This window comes from Erythrolamprus reginae, chromosome 1 (genome assembly GCF_031021105.1).
Source record: "Erythrolamprus reginae isolate rEryReg1 chromosome 1, rEryReg1.hap1, whole genome shotgun sequence".
Classification (NCBI taxonomy): Eukaryota; Metazoa; Chordata; class Lepidosauria; order Squamata; family Dipsadidae; genus Erythrolamprus; species Erythrolamprus reginae.
Genome location: NC_091950.1, coordinates 214,457,580 through 214,480,791, shown reverse-complemented (window position 1 = coordinate 214,480,791; position 23,212 = coordinate 214,457,580). Strand labels below are relative to the sequence as shown.

Genomic DNA, 23,212 nt, shown 5'->3' with positions numbered 1-23,212 from the left:
ATTAATGTAAGGGTGTGGCATTTTAAAACTTACTCATACTTTCTATATTTGAAAGAAGAATTTATAATTCTAGTACATGCAGTTTAAAAGATGTATTCTGCTCTATAATTATATATTTTATTCTGAAATAAACTTTTTTCAACAGTAGAGACATTTATATTTCTAGGTTCTATCATATCTAAAGACCTAAAATGGTCACCTAACATCACAAACATCATCAAAAAAGCACAACAAAGAATGTTCTTTCTATGCCAACTCAGGAAGCTCAAACTGCCCAAGGAGCTGCTGATACAGTTCTACAGAGGAATCATTGAGTCTGTCATCTGCACCTCTATAACTGTCTGGTTTAGTTCTGCAATGCAACAAGACTGACATAGACTTCAGAGGATAATCAGAACTGCAGAAAAACCAACTGCTGCCAATCTGCCTTCCACTGAGGACCTGTATACTGCACGAGTCAAAAAGAGGGCTGTGAAAATATTTACTGACCCCTCGCATCCTGGACATAAATGGTTTCAACTCCTACCCTCAAAACATCGCTACAGAGCACTGCACACCATGACAACTAGACACAAAAACAGTTTTTTCCCAAACACCTTCACTCTACTAAACAAATAATTCCCTCAACACTGTAAAAGTATTTACTAAGTCTGCACTACTATTACTACTAGTTTTTTCTCATCATTCCTATCACCCATTTCCTCCCACTTATGACTGTATTACTGTAACTTATTGCTTGTATCCTAAGATTTTTATTAATATTGTTTCTTCATTGCTTATTTGACCCCCTATGACAATCATTAAGTGTTGTATCACACGATTCTTGACAAATCTATGTTTTCTTTTATGTACACTGAGAGCATATGCAACAAAATAAATTCTTTGTGTGTCCAATCACACTTGACCAATAAATTATTCTATTCTATTCTGTTCTGTTCTGTGTGAATTTGTTTTTTGAAAAAATTGAGCACTTTTGCTGATCACAGCTGCCAGGAGTTTGGCAGATCGAATCTCACCAGGCTCAAACTTGTGTCAGCCTTCCATCCTTCTAAGGTAGGTAAAATGAGGACCCAGATAATTGGGGGCAATATTCTGACTCTGTAAATTACTTAGAGAGGGGCTGCAAGAATATACTATGCAATTTTCCAGTTCAGTATTGGCTTCCAATTGGACTGCAAGGTGATCAAACCTGTCAGTCCTAGAGGAAATCAATCTTGATTGCTCTTTAGAAAGCCAGATCCTGAAGATAAAACTCAAATACTTTGGCCATCTAACTGAGAAGGAAGGACTCACTGGAGAAGAGCCTGATGCTGGGAATGACTGAGAACAAAAGAAGGAGGTGATGACAGAGAATGAGGTGGCTGGATGGTGTCACTGAAGCAGTTGGTATGAACTTAAATGGACTTTGGGGGATGGTAGAGGATAGGAAGGCCTGGAGGAACATTGTCCATGGGGTCATGATAGGTTGGGCATGACTTCCCAACTAACAACATTGGCTTCCATAAGTCACTAATACTTTTAATGATACCAATGATACCTTTCAACTAGCAAAAAGGTTCTTCTATTCATAGAAACATTATTTCCCACCTACTGGAAAAATACTGTCTAAGATCAGCCTTAAGATCAGGGGCATTTCATAAGTGCACAATTGTGCCTATTGTCCCTGTCCTACTATCTGATTTACCTGTACAAACAAAAACAAATAAATAAAATCTGCATGTACTGTTGCTCTTTCATGCACATGCTTTAACATGCCAATTCTCTTGTATTACTGCTGCTGTAATATAATCTTCTGATACACCATGATGCTGTTTTATGACCAAGAAAAATATCTATCATTGTTGGAAAGGACCTAATTTCTCATTATAAAAACTGTTGGCAAAAATATTTATAATTTTTAACACTGTAATCCCAAATTTTGGTGGCTTGGGTAATTCATTCATCAGTATTTCCTCATAATTTCTGAAGATCAGTATATATGCACACATATATTCCCCAATATATATTTCCCCCTTCAGAAAATGTTCTTCTTCTTGATGGTTAAAGCGTTCCATCCTGATGGGATGTACTGTGTCAAGCACTGCTTCTTCTGTTGAAGAACGATAGATTTTATATCTTACTACATGAAATACTGCATCAAATATAGTTTAATTTTTTTTAAAAAAAATTGACCATACTTATGTCAGGATTTGGTTTTTGGATTTGGATTTGTAATGGCAATTTAGTTGATTAGTTGCCTTGTGTATTATTAACAATAAGGAAGCAAATGGAAAGCAATCAAACTGCTTGAATCTGCCAAGACACCTAAAAGCAAGAAATCCTTCTGCTGTAATTACTAACAACATTATTCATGGAATGAATAATTTCATTGACTTTCTATGATGATAATACAGTACTTCAAAGAGAAACCTATTCAGTGGAGTCTGATTGCCTTTACGAGTGCATTTAGGGGTGTTCATAGGGAGAGGTGTGAGAAGAAGAAAAATGACAACGACAACAGCAACATGGACATCTGAGTACAATAAACCATTTTTGCCCTCAGAATGGTAAACTTCAAGAGTGATTGAACCAAACCAAACAATTATTATGTCCTGAGCCTAATCTACACATCCCAAAGAATATGAGAAGTACCCCTCCATTAAAAATGTTCGCTTTTGCTAAAACTAAAAACAGCATCCAGCAGGCAAGGAGCTGTTATGACAATATGTTCTCCAGATCTGTTTATTTTTTATTCATACAGCTGTGTTATGGAAGGCTGGAAGGCACTGGAATGGTATCTGCCTCTGCAGAAGGAGGGCATCTATGCCAAACTAATAGTACGTTGCATGAATAGACCAAGATCTGTTATCATTTACTCTTACTCTTATCCAACTATTTTATTTTATTTTATTTTATTTTATATTTTATTTTATTTTATTTTATTTTATATTTTATTTTATTTTATTTTATTTTATTTTATTTTATTTTATTTTATTTTATTTTATTTTATTTTATTTTATTTTATTTTATTTTATTTTATTTTATTTTATTATTTTACTTTTTGAGTTGGAAGGGACCTTGCAGGTTATCTAGTCCAACCCCCCTCTCAAGCAGAAGTCCCTATACCAGTTCGGACAAATGTCAGTCCAATCTCCCATTGAAAGTCACAAGTGTTGGAGTGCTCACCACCTCCTCAGGCAAACTGTTCTATTTCTTTTGGTAGAGGCTCTTCCACTTAACCTCCAATGTCATTCCCCTATGCCCACAATTCACAATTACACTTCAGTTAATTCCATAGCAAAAATATCTGAGACATGACTAGCTGCATTTAGTGCTATAATGACACACAAACATCCCTTTCTTCTTTGCTGTAAAACAATTTTTCAAATAGCATAGAATTAATTTTTTTAAGTCTGCCATTGCTTTCACTCTGAAAACTAGATTTTAAGGAAGATGCATGACTTTGTTTAAGTTAGACTTTAACTCAGTTCAGCAAATAGACTTCAGAACTATGTTTCTGTTCTTGCTAGCAAGTCCTTATTGCTAGCTCTCAGTGGCTTTCTAACCTGAAAACTGAGAGCAACTACATGTAAACATTTTTCTATCTGTGCAGTGCATCCTTCCCACTATCGGAATTAAATCCCCATTCAAATTCCCTTCATAGGGGTTTTTAATAATGTAACTATGTTACCTGTGGAAGCCTAAACTTCTTCGAGTTATTAGGTTGCTATTGCATAGAAAAATATTCTCTGCAATGCTCTCTCTAAAAGCAAGGATTTCAAGAACAAAAGAAGAGTAGTCTTTTGATAATTTACCTGCAGTGTCTTTCTCTCCTGTAGTTAGTTCTCCGTTGATTCCATTCTCTTTGGTTCTGGAATATGAGCTCTGTGGTCCATGTGCACCATATTCTCCAGCTTCATCCTCTTTGTATGGAAACCCATTAGAACTTCTGACCAGTCCTTCCCCTGTACCACTTTGCTCCTTCATCTCTGTGGCATGTGGATGTGAAGAAGCTTCTGCTATCTGACCTGAGGTCCAGTGCGATGCCTTAGCTTCATCTTTCCTATCGTCTGCCATACTTCTTGTCCTTTATAAGTTTTCTTCTAATAAGAAGGGAAAGAAAAACCACTAGTAAACTGAAACATGCTGCAAATATTTTTCCCCACCCAATGAAAAAACTGAAATATGGTTGGATATGGAAATGAGTAAGAAGGCACCATCTTAGAGATATGAAGAAAAATAAAAACATATTGAAAGTTTTATACTTGACTTCAATATAGTAAACATGCACAACAATTAGTTTTTCAATAGTAAGAATTAATAAATAATAAATCAGCTGAATTTATGCAAGGCTAAGTCCATTTTAATCTCATTATATAGTGGGCCACAGGAGAAGAACAACTGTTCCAACATCACTCATTGATATGACCAATGTGTAAAGGAATGCAAGTCTTCCCAGTCTAAACCTTCAGCCATCAGCACTCAAATCTATGGCATGTCATTAAGGCCATATTACTGTCACATTACTAAATGCCTGTAGATGATTGAATGAGACTGAGCTCCTGGGCGTCGTTATTATTTCTTTTCTTTTCTTTCCAAATTGCAGTATGGATTCAACATTATATAGATAATGTAGGAGGGAATTCCAGTCTCTGGAACATCAATTTCTGTGAACCTAAAACAAAGCATGGTAAAAAAAACCCATGCATGATGGATTGACACCTCTCACCAGGTAAGACACTCTGATTTCTAAACTCTGAATTACTCATTGGAAGCAACTCAGAAGATGTTGAAGTGCTGAATGGGGAAAGGAAAGAGGGAATCTATGGTCATCGGACTGGTATACAACCTACAAATAAATCACAAAAAAGGAATACTAATACTAATTTTAGGTCCAACCCAACATGCCCTAATTGAATTTGAAGCAAGCATTCCAGTAGCCCAGTTCTTTGAATTTTTGAAGTTGCCTTCATTTGCTGCAAGGAAGCAGCTAGAAGAGATTATAAGTTGAAAGTTCCTCCATGTGTTATCTTGACATACAGTACATGTGAAATAATACAGTTTACTATATTTTACACCTAAGCGTTTTTTTGAAATGCCTGAATGCCCACTACTACTTGGTGTTAATCTTAGGAAGACTAAGGGGAGGTAGTTGTACTGAGTCAACTGTTTAGCATTTACAGTCTTTGGAGAGAGGCGGCATACAAATCTAATAAATAATAATAATAATTATTATTATTATTATTAATAATAATAATAATAATTATTATTATTATTATTATTATTATTATTATTATTATTATTATTATTATTATTATATAGGATGATTACCATCTTTTGGGCAATAGAAACTTACTGTAGTAGGAATTCAGGAATATTTTGCTTTATTTAGGCCAATGGATCTCAAATGGTTTAGATTTTTGTGCTTACAAAATGCAATTACTAGAATATAAACTAGAATGCCTTACGCTGAATCACCAAGGGTCTGATTTGACCAGTATTGTTTCTTTTCTCTGGCAGCTATCCAAAACTGCAGAAATTAAATCTTTTCTAATTCAGTTCCAAGAACCTTTTTTTTAAAGCTGAAGATAATAATGCAGGTCCTCTAGTATGCAAAGCATGTGCACTGCCATGCAGTTGTAGTCTCTCTATGATTGTGATACAATGTGATACAGTGTTAAGAGTTCTACCTTTAAAAAAATACAATTATGGACTAAGATGACCAGGAGTAGTAGCAAGTGGAGCTTTTGTACAACTAATGCAAAAGAGTGAACTTTGCCAGATGAAACTTATTGCAATACTTATCATTCAAGAAATAAAATACAAAATCCCTGCTCATAGTGTTATAGATGGTGATCTGTTATCATCATTACAATTTGTCTGTGTGCTGCTTTTTATAAGGAGAAAGACTAGCAGAGCCGGAGGGGGAGAAAAAAGAGAGATCAACCTAGAATCAATACATAGCCACAAATCAACTGTACAGCCCTCCCCCCTTGACTGCCATTGATCCTTGTTATGTCTAACCAGGTGCTGAACCTTTAATTGAGAAGGTTCCAGGGTGGGTTTATTCCGATAGGATGTCGCTCATCCTACTCTCAGAAGCAATAGAATATTTGCATCTGAACAGTATTCTCAACCTAGAAACAACCTTTCTCCCCAATGCCTTAACATCTCTCAAAAATGTTTTCGGCTCTGGTATATACTAATATTCTTTCTATTAGAAGGCAGTAATTGAAAGAGATTGGTGGTTTGTGGTTTGTATATATTATGGTTTTCCTATTAATCTTCTGTGCCCCATGGAGAGAGGTGGCATACAAATCCAATAAATAAATGAATGAATGAATAAATAAATAAATAAATGAATGAATGAATGAATGAATGAATGAATAAATAAATAAATTTCAATACATTTTAGAATGGAAATCTGAGTCAGTGAATAAAGAATTTAATGTTTAGATAGATCAAGGTGAGGCCTTTGTGATTTTCCACATGTAGCAACTCCAACTAGCATAGCCAAACACTAGGGATGCTGAAAATTATAAATTCACATTTGGAAAGCAACAGACTTTCCCTTTACAGCTCCATTTTAAAGCTTTCTGCCCAATTCTTGTGTCAGCTTAAGATTTGCCCTCATTTTCCACTGCCACTCATGCCACAGTAATGAGGCCAGTGAATGGTTCTGTCACTTCTTAATTATAGCACGTCAAGTTAAGGAACTGAGGGATTTCCCTGGCTTGGTTCTTCTCCTACCCAGAATCACCTCCTGGCAAAACAAAGATTGCAAATAATTCTCTCTAACACGATTGAGCAGGGTGAGTTAGAAGAATTCTTACAATGGTAGGTTTACCCATCTGTCAAGTTACCTGACAGGTGGCAGAAACTAAGAGGAGAACTTGGGATGAAGTAGGAAGGAACTGTCCTCTCAGCTGAGCTACTTCTATAGTGTCCTTATGAAAGAGACCTAAACCCATTAACCCAAAAGAAAGGATAATTGCAGCATCTTAAAGTCACATGATTGCCATTTATGTGCTTCATAACCAGCTCCCCACAATTGCTAATTAAGAAATAGTTAAGAATGAATGCAGAATGTGGAAATGATACTGAAGTCACAGTCAGGGGATTTCTCACTTAATAACTGCAACAATTTGTTTAAGGAACAACTCACTAGTGAGATCATAGGATTGTCACAAGGACTAATTGTACTTGAAATGCCAAAATATTTTAAGCAGAAGTATCAGACCTTGGCTCAGAGTCCCTGAAGTAGCAGCCAATCTCAGAATGTCTCAGGAACTCCATGGCTTCAAAGACCAAATAAAGTGGAGGACAAGGAGCATAGTAAGTACTCCCAAACACAAGAATTATGCACGGCCTGCATATTGTGTGTGTAAATGTAAAAAATTAAGAATTTTTAAGTAAATTTCAACAATTCAAAATGCTTGTCACTATCAAGTGAACATTAATCTTAAATTTAAAGTTCATGTACTGTATATGTAGAAGACTGATATTCAGGTTAATTTTATTATTCTGATTCAAATTTGCAGCTTTGCTGAGGTTAAAAATTAGACTTGCAGTGTAATAGGTCAAATTATGTTCTCATTTAACATGTTAGTGTAAATTAGAATAACCAGTCTTTGACTCAGATTAACAGAGTTGGAAGAGATCTTGTAGGTCATCTAGTCCAACCCCCTACCCAAGCAGGAGACTATATACCATTTCTGAAAAATGGCAGTCCAATCTCTTCTTGAAAGTGTCAAGTGATGAAACTCACACAATTTCCAATGGCAAGCTATTCCATGGGTTGATGGTTTTCATTGTCAGAAAATTTCTCCGTATTTCCAGGTTGAATCTCTCTTTGAACAGTTTCCATCCATTATTCCTTGTCTGGCCTTCAGTTGCCTTGGAAAATAGCTCAGCCCCTACCTTTCTGTGGCAGCCCCTCAAATATTGGAGAACTGCTATCATGCCTCCCCTGGACTATACTAGCCATGCCCAGTTCTTCATATGTTTCAGCCTTCTAATCACCTTTGTTACTCTTTTCTGCACTTTTTCTAGAGTGTCAACATCTTTTTATAGTGTGGTGACCAAAACTGGATGCAGTATTCTAGATGTGTATCACAAATTTGTGCTGTTGTCTAGCATTATGGGAATTGTGTGCAGCCCTGAGTACATTCTTCATTAAAAGTCAGAAATGCCTGTACACATACTGTATGGGCAAGTTTTTCCAACCACTCTCTCTTTGATTAGCAATTCCTTCTTTTAGTCTGTATTAATTTATTCAAACTTATTTAGAGCTCTTGAGGTGTATGGGGTGCTCAGGGAGGGGCAGTACTTCTGGTGTAGGGACATGTCGTGTCCTTTTACGGCAGCTCATTTATTGCAGCTTTTGGGGCAGCTCATTTACCTTTGGCCCCTACATGTCACTCAGCTCTCACCTGTGGCTCCTAGTAGCTGTAGCATGTGCAGCGGCCATACCCCAGGCAACAGCTTTGACAGGCTAGCCAAACCAGGCTGAGAGAAGCCAATGGGTCATTGACCTTTGGCAAGATAGGGACTTGTCTATCCCAAGCATTTAAAGACAGATTCCAGCAGAATGAGCAGATGAAACCTGCTAGAATAGGTCAATGGTCATGAAGGCGGTCTCTGCAAGTGATGTGGTATGCTAAGAGCACGGCAAGAATGAAAGACGCCCTGGTCAACCACTAGGAGAAGGGAAACTCTGACTGCAGACCTACACTGCCTTGTGGCTATATCCATCATTGGAAAAGGCTTCAGGAGTAAACCTTGAGGCAAAATCCAGAGCCAGAGTTCCGGAAGTGGTCTGTGACTGTGACAGCCATGTTCGGATAACTCCTGTGACATAGCTAGAACCAATTGTATTGGCCATTGGAATATTTTAGAGACATTGAGAGTGGGTATCTGCTGCTTGGATAACAGTCTATAGTCCATACCAACCTACCAGGCTTCATCTCTGGGGAGTCCAGAGCATGATACCATGGTCTTTTGAGACCGAAGGATGCCAATGCAATTTAGACAACTTACCTTGTTCAATTGACATTTATTTCTATTTCTTGAAAGAAATATGTGGGGAAAGTTTGAATTATTATTCCCACAAGTCCATGTAATGATGATTTAATTATTATTACCACACTTGCAAGAATGTCTGTCTAGCCAGTTTCAACCCATTCTGGGTGTCTTTCCAAGGAAACAATGCTGAATGTCATCCACACCCAGGCAATGTGGGAGATCTGGGGGCAGCTGCAGAGCAGGAACTGCTTTTTAAAATTAAAACTATTGATTTTAAAATTTTAAAAGTTATTTTAACCTGGAAATTGAATAATACAACCACAACCATAAATAAATGAAAAGGACTACCTCCTGAATCACTTGATTTATAATTAATTGGAAGTTTCTTAACCAGGCCACTGGTGAGAAAAGCTTCAGTTCAGGGAGAAAAATAAACTGTTATTGAATTACTACACAGACCAGATGCAAACTCCTAATTGACAGAAACAGAACCTCCTTCCAAAGAGCAAACAAGATATTATAACTTCAGATTATAAAATGTCAGAATAGGTATCAAAATTTGGGTGCACTTAAATGATAAATATATATATAACATTCATATATTATATTATAAAATATTATAAAATACAATGCCCTATAATTGATTTTTAGATAATAAAACCTACAATAATAATTATATTTTTATTTCCTGAAATGAGTAGAATATGTAAGACTCTTAATGCATATATCCCACAAAAACTGACCAGAATGGTCAAAAGGCTATTCTGAGTTGTACTTCAGATCACCCCAAGACTTCCAGCCTAGGTTAAAACAGCCCTAAACTAACTAACTGTTAGCAAAATGATTGTATCAATAGGAAACACATTGGTCATTAATCTCTTACATCCCAATTCATCCCAATAAAATTCCAAAATGTGAGTGGTACTGAGAATTTTCATTTGTTTATGCTTTGTCACTGTCCTTCCCTATCTAATTGCCAGGCTTATCTCATATGTATGTATGTGTGTATGTGTGTATGTGTGTATGTAACATATTTTTGCTGATATTGAAAGGAAAGAGAGACTAGTATAGATCTATTTCAAGCTATTTTGCTCTCATCAGCTAGCCCCACCCTTACTGGGATTTGAACCTGGGGAGTCTGCCTGTAAGGCAGTATGCATGTGTGTTTGTATGTATATATGCATGTATGTAACACACACACACACACACACACACACACAAGAAATATTATGCACAGATATACATATATAATGGAGTTGCCAATACAAAATTACTTAATATTAAGATGAGAAAAAATGTGTCTGGAAATTTGCACCAGAAACATAAAAGAACAGAACCACAAATTTACCAGATTATTTAAAATTCTTCTTCTTTACCCCTTTGTTGAAAAAAACACTAATTCCAAATTCTGTATTGATCAACATCGTATCAACAATCCATTGCTTTGGATGGGAAAGGGTAGATTGAGGATCAGTTTAAACAAGACAGAGCGGCTATTACTGGTAATTCAGAAAATGAATTCCACAGCAATGTTGATGGAGGTCCATAAGTTTTAACAGCAGGTGGAGAAACTGTTATCTGAATACTCTTTGCCCAGCTACTGTTCTTAGACTGGGAGGCACCAGCAACTATCATTTCTATTCTTGTCACTATCAGAATGGATTTCCATCATGTATTTTGCCCTTCAAAATCACCTAGAAACCTCACCTGGTGCAGAATGCAGCTGTCTGTGTACTATGAGGATTTCTGTACATGGACATATTAATACCGGTACTCTGAAAACTGCGTTGGCTACCAATTTATTTATGGGTACAATTCAAGATGCTCATGATAATGTACAAAGTCCTACATTAAAGCTTGGAACCTGGATATCTGTGGGGCTGTTGACTTAAATGAGAATTTACTCATTGGAAAAAGTGTGAATACTGAAATTATGCTAACAACTGCATTTTTGTGAAATGTAACAAATCAGACAGAGGTCTTATGGGGATCAACTTGTTAAAATAGCAAGAACAGTAGGGGTGATAAAGTCCTGTCCCTTTATACATACATGTAATTCATGCAAAATGTATTGAAAATGTGGGTCTACAATCATCTATATCTGCCTGCTATTTTGACGTTGTTCAGCCCTTGGCTGTTTCACAAGAAAGAGCAATCTCTGTCAGACCTCCCTTCTGTGGAATTAGCAATATGCATCTTAGTTAGAAGGTTGATAAAACTGGAGTTGCAGGCATGTTGGATAAAAAGAGTCTTTTCTGTGTGACCATTGTTGGAACATCATCTCCCAGACTGACCCTGACCTTGCTGGCCTTTCACAAGGCCCTCAAACATGGCTTTGCCCACAGTTGTGAGGAGCCAGGAATAGAGTAGAGCTGGTGCAGTGATTGTACTGATATTAAGGATGTATGAATTTACCTTGGCTCAGTATTTTGTTATACAGTTTTATATAGTTTTATATTGTTTTTGCTGTTTTTAAATGGGTGTACTATAGAAAAACAAAGCTCTTTATATTGGTCCAAATGCTTGTGTGCTGCCCCGCAGATACTGAGATGGAAGACTATAGAAATTAGATGAAAGACAGACAGAAGGATGGTTATAGGATGGGAAGGGCTATACAGTATTGCTAATTATCTTGTTAAAATACGTTTTCATAGTGATGTTAATTATTTTAATGTGCTGCATTCTATAATTTATTATGTACGTACCTCTGCACTAATCCACTTAGGTTAGTTTCTTTTTACTGAACCCACATAAAAATATTTGAAAAATAAACAAACAAACAAAATGGAAAAGGAGAAAAAGATCTCTGGGAGTAGAGTGCGGTAAATATTGTAACACCTTTGTTTAGCCTGGAGAAATAAAACATAAATTAATGTCACATTTCTTGCCCATTTCAGACAAACACAGTGTTGTCAGCTATTATACTTGAACAGTGAGATGGCTTTCTACTAAATTAACTCTTTCAAACCTGGCTGGCATGGTCAAATGTCAAATGTTCTTTCTATGAAGTGTTAAAAAAAACACAGAGGATTCAGAGGGGATATGTTTTTGGAAGGAGGTGTCTTTTCATATTTTGTCAGAAAAGACTGAAGGCTGGTTGAAAAATCTGATTCCAGGATGAAAGAAATTACAATACCTTGGCCTTAGTGTTAGATTATATAGAGAGAAGACTGAGAGTAGGCTCTCTTCTCACTTATTCACAGGCTTAGAGCAGAGCAGGCAGAAAACAATTATGGTAGTAAGAATGTACAGCATATTATTGTTTGTCCTGCATCAGGATCAGTGATGGGCTACCAAATTTTTTACTACCACACTGTGGGCAAATACCCTGCATTTTCTTTCAACATCTTTCAGTGCAAATTGGGTGCTCTGGGGTGGAGCTCCATTTTTGCTACCCCACTTAGTCCTGTCCCCTCCCCGGTCCGGGCAGCAGCCCACCCCTGATCAGGATCTTAATTCGGATCTTGAGGAAGTTCTTGGACAATCTAAGCAAATAAGCAGCTAACCAGGAGCACTGCTTCCTTGTACAGTATTCAATAAAATAGAAGAATTGAAAGCTGCTGCTTAAGATTTGTTAAAGACAATACATTCCTATGAGTAATGTCATGGGTCTATAATTTGTAGGTGCTTTTGACATGAATAAAGAAAGAGGAAGGATGCCCTATATTTTAAGCCCCACACTGCCTTCACAGAAAAGGTACAATTCTATAAAGAGGTTCAGGTTATGTTTATGCATCACATTTCTCCTCTGTATATGTGGAAATCTTTACTTTTTGAGATTGAGGCCCAGAAAGGAAGACTTTCCATGTTCTCACAGCTTTTAAGATCCGAAGATACCTCTTCACTCAGGAACAGTCTCTAATCCAAAGATGGGCAGCATTCATCCAGTCCAAACAAATGGGACACTCCAACTCTGTGAAGTTTAGTTTGAAGAATTCTGCCTCAGTTCACTTCTGACAATTCTCTGCAACACTAACAATAATAAATGCTAAATTCTGGGCATGACATTTTGAGCATCTGTTTGCTAATAAGCTTTTCACCAAAGCCATTTAAGAGATTCAGGCACAGCTAAGCTTGACTAGAACATCTATCTTTTACTATTTCACTAATGCCCAGCAAACATAATCTGAATCTGCTCCTCATTATAAGATTTCTCCAAGCTTTTTTTAGCTTTATGGAATAAAGCAGGCATTTGCTGACCTATACAATATCTTTATTTTTTTTCTCTGGTCCAATTTCTAAACTTTTAAGAAAATCTCTATCAGAGATCAGAGACAAACTGTACTCCTATTCATTCTGAAAGCAGCTTTTAAGTTGAAGCCCATATACTATACACAAAGCATTAGCACATTTCTTGCAGGAGTAGGGGAAGAGTACGCAGAATGACAGCATTTAACAGACTATAGCACTGTACTAACATTCAGAGCTAAACATAAAAATATACTGTGTGAAATATTGCCCTTGTTGGGCTAATGAACAGCATGCCAGTATACAAGTAACTAGTAAATAGGCGAGTATTCTGATGAAAGCAGTAGCACTGGGGAATTCTCTTTTTGACGACAGAAATGCAATGAATAAATATATATAAATAATATAGTAAATCCTGTTCCATTCTTACACAGCTCCAACTTACAACAGTAACCCCCTAATGGGATGCTGAATAGTAATGACGTCTGTCTGAAAATAGATGCTGCAGGGCTTTGAATGAAATCTAGTGTACTTTCTTACTCATTGAAAATGAGATGTTTGCCCCATTGATAACCTCAACTCATACCCAAAGGGACTGTGTCTGGATAAAAGATTATTCTTGGCCTCTGCACACTTAATTGAATGAAAAGACTGTATTCAAATGTCAAAGCATTTGTCAGTTGAAATCCTGTCACATTTTCAGTCTGACATGACTAGGTCAGAATCACGCACTTGGTTCCCTGTCTCCTTAGACTGCATGAACCTTTTACCTCGTCAGTCAGTTCTTAAATAGTTCATTTTTTAAGGGCTTGATGGCACTCACTCTAGCTGGCCATAGCAGCAGCCGATTCAGATCTTGGGAATATCTAAAGTTGTTTATATCTTGCACAAAGGCCAGTGTATTGTAACTGTTAAAGAGTTGGGACTAGTAGTGGGAAGACTCAATATTCATCCTCACCCTCATCCACAGAAAACACCGTGGGGTGTTTTCTCAGGCTGTTTTCAGGACCTCTTAAAAAATGGGACACAAATCTAATAAATAAAAGCAATAGCCCACAGCTTAAACAGTCAGATGGAAGTTAATATACATACTATTGATAATTGGGGTTTTTTTTCAATGAAGCATATATACCATATTTTTCAGAGTACTGTATAAGACGCACCAGAGTATAAGACACACCTAGATATTAGAGGTGAAAAATAGGGGAAAAAGTATTCCGAACCAAATAGTGTAGTAATATATTATTTAATAAAATACCAGTGTAGCAGAATACTTTTTACAAACATGTATACTGTTAGATCCTCCTGCAATTTGCATACCGAGCAAATAGATCAACAGATGATGCTGTTAATATGGCTCTACACTACATCCTACAACATCTTGAATCTCCAATAACCTATGCTATGGTCCTCTTTGCAGATTTCAGTTCAGCATTCAACACCATCATACCGGACATTCTCTTAACCAAACTAAATCAGCTAGCAGTACCTGAACACACTTGTAAATGGATCACAAGCTTCCTAACAGACAGGAAGCAGCAGGTGAAGCTAGAAAAAATCACATTAAATACATTTACAATTAGCATATGGGCCCCCCAAAGCTGTGTACTCTCACCACTTCTCTTCTCTCCATAAACCAATGACTGCATCTCAAACGATCCATCTGTTAAACTATTGAAGTTTATAGATGATACAACAGTGATTGGACTCATTTGAGACAATGATGAATCCACATACAGACGGGAGGTTGAACAACTAATCTTGTGGTGTGACCAGAACAATCTAGAACTGAACACACTCAAAACCATAGAAATGGTGGCAGACTTTAGGAGAAACCCTTCCATCCTTCAACCTCTCACAATATTAGACAACACAGTATCAACAGTAGAGACCTTCAAATTTCTAGGTTCTATCATATCTCAAGACCTAAAATGGTCACCTAACATCAAAAACATCATCAAAAAAGCACAACAGAGAATGTTCTTTCTGCGCCAACTCAGGAGGCTCAAACTGCTGATATAGTTCTACAGAGGAATCATTGAGTCTGTCATCTGCACCTCTATAACTGTCTGGTTTGGTTCTGCAACCCAACAGCACCAACACAGACTTCAGAGGATAATCAGAACTGCAGAAAAAACAATTGCTGCCAATCTGCCTTCCATTGAGGACCTGTATACTGCACAAGTCAAAAAGAGGGTAGTGAAAATATTTACTGACCCCTCACATCCCAGACACAAACTGTTTCAACTTCTACCCTCAAAACGTCGCTACAGAGCACTGCACACCAAGACAACCAGACACAAGAACAGTTTTTCCCCTGAACACCATCACTCTACTAAACAAATAATTCCCTCAACACTGTAAAATTATTTACTAAGTCTGCACTATTACTACTAGTTTTTTCCCATCATTCCTATCACCCATTTCCTCCCACTTATGACTGTATGACTAACTTATTGCTTGTATCCTAAGATTTTTATTAATATTGTTTCTTCATTGCTTATTTGATCCCTCTGACAATCATTAAGTGTTGTACTACATGTTTTTTGACAAATCTATATTTTCTTTTATGTACACTGAGATCATATGCACCAAGACAAATTCCTTGTGTTTCCTTCCAATCACACTTGGCCAATAAAGAATTCTATCCTATTCTACTTTTTACAACCATGTACACTTTTTACAAACCTCAAACTTGACAGCTTTAAGACTTGTGGACTTCAACACTGAGAATTCCTTCTCCTGTCATGCTAGCTCAGGAATGGGAATTGAAGTCCAAAAGTCTTAAACCTGCTAAGTTTGAATATCCCTTCACCCCTAATCCCTAACCCAGGGGTCTTCACATTTGACAGCTTTAAGACTAGTGGACTTCAACTCCCAGAATTCCTCCTCTAATCATGCTAGAAAAATACAGTAATGCTTTTATAAAAAGAGGAAAACTACAATATATTTCATGGCAAGCCAAAGTGTGAAAAAATTATCACATCAAATAATGATATTATCTATGTGATAAATAACTCTAGCAATATCTAGTGAGAGCTTAGAGTCAAGGAACTTTCTGACAGTGAGAACAATCAACCAATGGAACAGCTTGCCTTTGTAAGTTGTGGGAGGTAAATCACTTGATACTTTCAGGGGTAGTTTGGACTGCTGTTTGTCAGAAGTGGTATAGGGTCCCCTGCTTGAACCGGGGGTTGAACTAGATCAGTGTTTCCCAACCTTTTTTGAGCAGCGGCACATTATTCATATTTTAAAAATCCTGGGGAACATTGAATCTCTCTCTTCCTCCCTTTTGCTCTATTTCTCCCTCTTTCTCTCTCTTCCTTCCTTCCCTTCTTTCTCTCTCTCCATCCCTCTTTCTTTCTTCCTCTCTTTTTTGCTCTTTCTCTCTCCCTCCTTCCCTTCCTCTATGTCTTTCTCTCTCCCTTGTTCTCTCTCTCTCTCTCTGTCTCTCTTGCTATCTCTTTCTTGCTTTTTTCTCTCTTTCTTGCTCTCTCTCTCTTTCACTGTCTCTTGCTATATGTCTCTTTCTTTCTCTCTCTCTGCCTCTCTCTCTGCCTCTCTTGCTATCTCTCTTTCTTTCTCTCTCTCTTTCTCTCTCTCTTGCTATGTCTCTCTTTCTCTCTCTCTGCCTCTCTTGCTATGTCTCTTTCTCTGTCTTTCTCTCTCTCTCTCTCTCTCTGCCTCTCTTTCTCTGTCTTTCTCTCTCTCTGCCTCTTGCTATGTCTCTCTTTCTCTTTCTCTCTTTGTCTCTCTTGCTATGTCTCTCTCTCTCTCTCTCTCTGTGTCTCTCTCTCTCTTTCTCTGTCTCTCTTTCTCTCTCTGCTGCTCTTGCTATGTCTCTCTTTCTCTCTCTCTCTCTTTCTCTGCCTCTCTTGCTATGTCTCTCTTTCTTTCTCGCTCTCTCGGCAGACTGTGAGCAGGAGCCCTGACAGCGGCAGCTGGATGTGCTGCTGGACGCCGTATATGCTGGCGCTGCGTTGGGCATGGGCGTGGGGCTGGCACCTCCGGCCCAGCCAGCGAGCCAGTGCCAGCCCCGCAGCGCCAGCATGTACGTCTGCAGCAGCACGTCCAACCGCCACCGTCGATGCCTCCATCTTGGAGCTCCCTCCCGCCGCCGCCATCTCCCCGTGACTGCCTGGGGCCGCTGCAGCCAGCACCCTCCCATTCCCACCGCCAGTGCCCTCCCACCGGGCCCCAAAGGACACTTGCTGCCGACGCTCGGGAAGCTACAGCTGGGCGGGGCGCTGCCGGTGCCTCTGACCTGGAGCTCCCACTCACAGCTGTACCCCGGCTCCTGCCCGATGTCAAAGAAGGAAGGCGGGGAAAAGGAGGCGCGAAGAATGGAGCTCTCCTTTTTCCTGCCTTCCTTCTTTGGGGCCCAGCAGGAGAGCACCGGAAACAGCGGCATCGGGCAGGAGCCGGGGGACAGCTTTGAGTGGGAGCTCCAGGTCAGAGGCACTGGCACCGGCAGCGCCCCACCCAGCTGGAGCTTCCCTAGGAGCTTCGCGGCACACCTGACCGCAGCACACCGGTTGGGAAACGCTGAACTAGATGATCTACAAGGTCCCTTCCAACTCTGTTATTTATTTATTTATTTATTTATTTATTTTATTTTATTTTATTTATTGGATTTGTATGCTGCCCCTCTCCGTAGACTCGGGGCAGCTAACAACAATGATAAAAAAACAGCATGTAACAATCCAATTAATAAAACAACTAAAATCCTTATTATAAAACCAAACATACACACAAACATACCATGCCTAACTTGTAATGGCCTAGGGGGAAGGAATATCTCAACTCCCCAATGCCTGGCGGAATAAGTGAGTCTTGAGTAGTTTACGAAAGACAGGGAGGGTGGGGGCAGTTCTAATCTCTGGGGGGAGTTGGTTCCAGAGGGCTGCGGCTGCCACAGAGAAGGCTCTTCCCCTGGGGCCTGCCAAACGACACTGTTCAGTCGACAGGACCCGGAGAAAGCCAACTCTGTGGGACCTTATCAGTCGCTGGGATTCATGCGGTAGCAGGCGGTTTCGGAGGTAATCTGGTCCAATGCCATGTAGGGCTTTAAAGGTCATGACCAACACTTTGAATTGTGACCAGAAACTGATCGGCAGCCAATGCAAGCCACGGAGTGTTGAAGAAACGTGGGCGAATCTTGGAATCCCCACGACGGCTCTCGCGGCTGTGTTCTGCACGATCTGAAGTTTCCGAACACTTTTCAAAGGTAGTCCCATGTAGAGAGCATTGCAGTAATCGAGCCTCGAGGTGATGAGGGCATGAGTGACTGTGAGCAATGACTCCCTAGCAAGTTAAACCCTAGCAAGATAAAGTATCTCTTAGTTTTTCTTTTTTCTGATTCTGGTGAGGGGTCATCTTTAACCACTCAAAGATGCTGATTATCACATTTACATTCCTAAATGGTACAGAGTCTGGTTATTTGTAGAATCACATCTGTCCATTCCACATCTGTCCATTCTACTAGGGTGAGTGCATTCTACTTCTCTTCCTTTCAGTGCTGACAGTGATCCTAGTATTTAGCGCTATAAGGTAGACTAGAAACAAATATTTATACATTGCTGCCTAGGTAACAGAGCTTTTATTGTAATTATTCTTCTGGTTAATGGTCCCTGCTCTTTGGAATACTTACCAGGAATCGGATGGACACCTACTCTGCTCATCTTCCAAAGAGCTGCAAAGTCTTGACTTTTCCAACAAGACATGTGGGTAATCTGAGGCTGGAGCCCAGAAAAAGTCTTTCTGCATGAATGATACATGCTGTGGTTAGGTGTGCTGGGAGTTTCTGGTTATTTTATTATCTATTTTACTGTCTTTGTTTTTACTGCTGATTATGAGCCAGGGTTATATTACATAAGTTTGGGGGAAGGAGCACAATTTTAAATAAATAAATAAATAAATAAATAAATAAATAGCTAGATAAATAAGTAAATTAATTAATTAATATCACTATTTGATAAAAATATTTTATTAGCAAAATACATAAATAGGATCCATTTTATTTCATGAATATTACAGATGCCTTGTTATATTGAAAAGGAAGGATGATTTTGCAGTAGCCATGGCTGTAGCTAAAAACATTCTCAAAATCTTGTATGGGTATAGGTTTTATAATAAAATTCCAAAATTTAGTGGACCATGGTAACCTAAGAATTAAAGTGAAGAGTCATGTGTAAATATTACATTTATTTTAAGACTATAAAGTGGCTAAAAGTAAGGATGCCTGAGAATACTACCGGTATGAACAATCAAGAAAACAAACAAATCATTTAAAAAACCTAATCAAGATTTCTCACTTAAAGTATGTTGCATTGTGTGTAGCAAAATAAATCAGAAGCTTCACAAGTGACTGCATTGTGCAGATACAAATAACCTTTTAAAAGCATAACAAAAGATTTCTACAATACCACATGTTCTTTCACAGACCGCGTGGCAAGAGAAAAGTACAATGGAAATTGGCTAAATCACGCCCTTCTTCTTTCTAAATTTCTGGACAGTTTCTTCCTCAGTTTCTAGAGCCTCGGTGATGCAGTGGTTAAAGTGCAGCACTCCGAACTACTTCTGCTAATCACCAGTTGCCAGCAGTTTGGCAGATTGAATCTCAGTAGGCTCAAAATTGATTTAGCCTTCCATCCTTCCAAGGTTGGTAAAATGAGGACCCAAATTGTTGGGGGAAATATACTTACTCTTTGTAAACCATCTAGAGAGTGAAGCGCTATATAAATCTAAATGCTATAAATGCTAATGATACATGCTATGTCAACACTTCACTTTGATTGGCTGACTGAGTCACCAGACAAGATTCATTGACTAACCATGTTAAGATTGACTCTCCCAGTCAGGAACAAATCTCAACAAGGTACAAATATCCAATATCCAATGTCGGACAATCAATCATATGCAAACATAACACATTTGTCCCCCCCCCAATACAAAATTTTGCATTCCATATAGTATGAACAATTGCTGAACAAACTAGGAACAAATTTGCTGAGGGAGATAGAGTTGAAAAGTATAAAGGCCTGTCCAAAATACATATTTGTGTGCCATTATAGGCTAACTTGATCAACTGATGTTGCTTGTGAATTTAACTATTATCTCAAATTCCTCATGACCGTGTTATCAAATGAGCAATCAAGTGAATTTCCAAATGACAATACGTTAATGTATTACTTTATTATTTAAATAACATTGTGGTGAAACTGTCAAGAGATGGACGAAGGTAATGGAGACTTTCCTTTACCTTCCTACCAAATATTGGTATGTGGGAAACAGCTGCCCAAATCTAGGACAGCTGACATATAAGAGAGAAAAATAGCAGGAAGGTAGCCTAATCCTATTGGTTTGTTGGTTGGTTGGTTGGTTGGTTGGTTGGTTGATTTTTATCCTGCCTTTATTATTTTTATAAATAACTCAGTGGCAAACATACTTAATACTCTTTCCTTCTCCTATTTTCTCCACAACAAGAACCATGGGAAATAGATTGAGCTAAGAGAGAATGATTGACTCAAAGTTACCCAAAGTTACTCTGCCTTTACCATCAGTGGTTTGCTGCTCACAGGTATGCTTAATTGGGCTCATTTCCGTAGCTCTGTAAGTACCATGAGTTCAAGCAGAATTATACTTCTGCGCCCATGCAGGTAGCAAACTCACACAGAGAGAGATGCTTTGGTGGCATGCACAGAAGCAAAAAAACTCATTGGAACACAGGCACACCTGCGTTTCTGTCCATGAGTGTGCTATCTGCTCAAGCATAATTCTGCTCAAACTCATGGTACCTCCAGAGCCGTGGAGATGAGCCCAATTAGGCGTACTGGCTAGCAGCCCACCACTGTTTATCATATAACCATGCTCTCCTTCATATTCCTACCTTTTATATTCCTATCTGTGGGGGAAAAGATCCTTATTCAGGGTCTGAATTGTTAGAATTAGGTCTGGAGAGACACAAGCTGGCCTTTCAGTAGTGCTACAGGAGTAGCCACTCCTCCTTTAAGGATGGCTCAAAGAGTAGATAACTAGTATATATCTGACTGGTCTTACTATTTGCCACGTCTCCTTTTCCTTGTCATCTGATTCTACTTTCTGAAAAACAACACAACACATCCCACACAAGAATGGGATGGGATGAATATCAAAGTGTAAACTGAGATGTGGATGGATGACAACTATACAGAAATGTGCATTTATACCCACATTTCAAATATATGTTAGGGATTACACAAGTATTACACATGTGAATGTATTTCTTTGAGCAAGGCAAAAGACTCAGTGGGTGTGATATATGGTACATAGAAAATGCTACTAGATAGTCAGCACCCATTATCCATTAGACCAGTGTTTCCCAACCTGGGCAACTTGAAGATATTTGGACTTCAACTCCCAGAATTCCCCAGCCAGAAAATGCTGGCTGGGGAATTCTGGGAGTTGAAGTCCAGATATCTTCAAGTAGCCCAGGTTGGGAAACACTGCATTAGACTATATTAATTAAAACAAACAGAAAATGTTAAATTCAAAGAGAGCAAGTTTTGGAAAACTGCCCCTAGTGGAAGATGTGTATACATTCCTAATGCAACATTTCTAAGATTATGAAGACATAGTAAGAGAATAAAAGCAATCCAGGCATGCATGCTGCTGCTGCTATTCGCTACTGCAATATTGTTTGGCAATTCCAGAGCCGCAAGCTGAAAGACTACTTCATGGCTGCTCTGCCTCTAAAGCAACCTATCCTGGAACTGTTAAATCTGGAGGGAGGATATTTAAAAATGCAAATAAAACCATTTGGCTTTCTTCAAAAAATGTAATAAATCTTTTCTAAATTTACTCACAGAATGGAACATCCCTTTTTGGCATTCCTCCAACCTCGGAAGATCTGCAATCATGAATAACCGTTGCAAATCTTTTGATTTAATACTCCCCACCTCAAGCACATGCATAAAAGACCCATTTTCTGTTGGCTATGATCCTTTTAAATTGCTATGTTGCCATGAGAACTTGATTAAAATACCACCTACAGCCTGGGGAGGGAGGGGAGGAGGGGGAAACATCTTCTAACCTTTTGGGAAATGCTAGTCCTACTACATATGTGCTGCATTGCAGTATTTTCCCAGTCACCATAAACGTTCTGTAGCACAAGGCAGCTGAAATGTCTTGACAGCTTTTATTTTGCTGAACACTTTCTGCTGGATAATATTTAGCAGTCAGAACACTTCCTAGCCAGTATGTACTGCCATACAATAATATTCATACATATACAGTAATCTTTTGTATTGGTAGAGATATTATTAGCACAGAGATCTAGACTGAAAATTACAAATGGTTTTGGTGGGGGTTCTTTGGGGGTTTTTTAGCTCTGGGAGGTAATAAAGTTCCAGGTGTTAATGTCTGCAAAATACTCTCAGAAGCCTAATAAATTTGAAATTTCTTCCGTTACCTAATTTTATACATTCTGTGCTAATGAGTAATGTAACATGGGATTGTAATAATACATTTGTCTGATGATTTGCTAAAGGAAAAAAGGAGGGAACCATGAGTAATCTTTGAATAATTAAGGACTAGCCACAAAGTAAGTGTAATTGGTAATGCCCAAACATTTCTAGTGGCAACACTAGGGAGGGAGCCATATAGAAAAACGGTCCCTATTCACAAGAGTAAAATAGTTCTTGTCTGAGAAAAATAATAGAAAAGTAGCATATAAAAATAATGGACAAAAAATGGAAAAATACATAATAATAAGTTTGTAATTAAACTATCTCTTGATAATATTTCTCAACCACCACAGAGCTACTTATTAATTCAGAGTAATTTATATAACTGAAATTTAGAAATATTTTCATTCTCAAAGAGTCTTTAGTATAGCAAAGAATAATCAGAACCTTCCAGAATGCAACTGGCACAGATCACACCCAAAAAAGGGGTTGTCAGGCATAACTTTTCTAGCTTTCTAATTTCACACAAATTGCCTGATCATTTATTTAGATCTCAAGCAGGAAGATGGAAAAAAGAG

General features: G+C 38.2%; 1 protein-coding gene across 1 annotated transcript in view; it reads right to left on the bottom strand.

The window, feature by feature from the left end:
• The window catches only part of MAP2 (microtubule associated protein 2), a 136,016-nt gene extending 113,954 nt beyond the window's left edge, over nt 1-22,062 (bottom strand). Inside the window, exons 1-2 of the mRNA XM_070758313.1 lie at nt 22,035-22,062; nt 3,795-4,082 (exon numbers count right to left, since the gene is read on the bottom strand). Coding sequence (XP_070614414.1) covers nt 3,795-4,056 — 262 coding nt within the window. The 5' untranslated portion in view covers nt 4,057-4,082; nt 22,035-22,062. The remainder of the gene's footprint in view (nt 1-3,794; nt 4,083-22,034) is intronic.
• Between the last annotated feature and the right edge of the window lie 1,150 nt (nt 22,063-23,212).